Source organism: Diaphorina citri, unplaced genomic scaffold (assembly GCF_000475195.1).
Source record: "Diaphorina citri unplaced genomic scaffold, Diaci psyllid genome assembly version 1.1 scaffold3945, whole genome shotgun sequence".
Classification (NCBI taxonomy): Eukaryota; Metazoa; Arthropoda; class Insecta; order Hemiptera; family Psyllidae; genus Diaphorina; species Diaphorina citri.
Window position 1 is genome coordinate 12,592 of NW_007381344.1, and position 1,413 is coordinate 14,004.

The 1,413-nt window shown below is 32.6% G+C and overlaps 1 protein-coding gene across 1 annotated transcript in view; it reads right to left on the minus strand.

Annotated features, from left to right (window-relative positions):
• Positions 1–1,407, minus strand: part of LOC103520692 — a 2,090-nt gene extending 683 nt beyond the window's left edge. The window contains exon 1 of the mRNA XM_026831714.1: positions 1,309–1,407. Within this exon, the coding sequence (XP_026687515.1) occupies positions 1,309–1,391 (83 nt within the window). The 5' untranslated portion in view covers positions 1,392–1,407. The remainder of the gene's footprint in view (positions 1–1,308) is intronic.
• Between the last annotated feature and the right edge of the window lie 6 nt (positions 1,408–1,413).

Here is a 1,413-nt window from a genome sequence, read left to right on the forward strand (position 1 = left end):
TACAAAAACTACCAAAAATGTTGAAACAATTGGAAAAACTAAAAAAAAAAAAAAAAAAAAAAAATCCAGGTTTAAATAAAAGAGAGTAGGTAAGTAATTAAATCTAATGTATACTAATACAAGTAATAGATACCTACTAAAAGTCACAATAGTGGAATTACTGGAGAAGAAGCAAGGTGTTGTGGGGGAATGTGAATGCAGTTGAAATAAAACGAAAAGTATAAGTAGGTAGTATTACACTCAAGTATAGCATTTATTATTGGAATAAATAAAATAATTAAAACTCTTTCAGGGGCAGAAAAAACGCACTTTCTTTCACATTTCAAGGGCGGTGGTTAGTTTACTAACCACCTTATTTGTGCGTTGTAGGGGCAGGAGAAATGCATACATCCGATCCCTTTCCAGCGCAGTGGTTAGTTCATTGACCACCAGTTTTAGAGAGGGGTTTTGTTCTCTACGTAAAATTGAAATAATCAGTAACTTTGCTAGTAGTTTATCAAAATTTCGCTAGAGCTCTCTGAAAGGTTCCACAAGCTTGAAAATATCTGCCCCTACTGCGCTCTAAAAAGGTGGTCAGTACATTAACCACCGCCCTTGAAAGAGTTGATGAAATTATTGATGAAACAGACAACGGATAAGAGGGCAAAGATGAGCAATGTAAGCAAAATGGAAAATGAAAAAATAAAAATGTGAATTACTAAGCTGAATAATAATTTTAACATTTTTCTTCTTCTGCATTTTGTTTTATATTAGAGTTAAACCCTTTTAAACATTCAGTTTAATGGCATACAGAGAAGTACCAAATCCCTAGGGATTTCCTTCAATTCCTTCCAAAAATTTGTGGGAATAAGTATTTGCTAATAAGCAATAGGGTGGATGGAAAGGTATAATATTAAATATTAAATTTAGGTAGTTCAGTAAATGAGTTGGATCCAATAAAATTGAACCAATTTTTACTTTCCTATAATAAGAAAAGTAGGTTTTAGACAGAAAATTGTAGATCTTGTAGGTTATACAAAAGAGAACTTTTTTTTCTTCTGACAATATCGTCAACCTATTCACAGAAAAAAAAATCCTATAATAGTAGGTATATATCCACCTAACTAAATAAATTTCATTGTACTTCATTTTACAAAATTTTACAACCTATTTATTTACAAAATGTCACGACAGTAACTTCCTGTAAGTCGTTCTGTAACTCTGTTTGATAGAAAAGATTGATCTTGCTTATACTGTCAGTTTACTTACTTTCCAAGGATTTCTAGAGATCTACTTACATTCCAAGGATACACTCTCACATTAACTTACCTATCCATAGCCGAGGTCCTCTTTCTACAGAAGCAACAGCATAGAAGTATACTCAGACTGAGCAGAATAACAATGGCACACATCAGCACCAAAAGGAGACCCCAG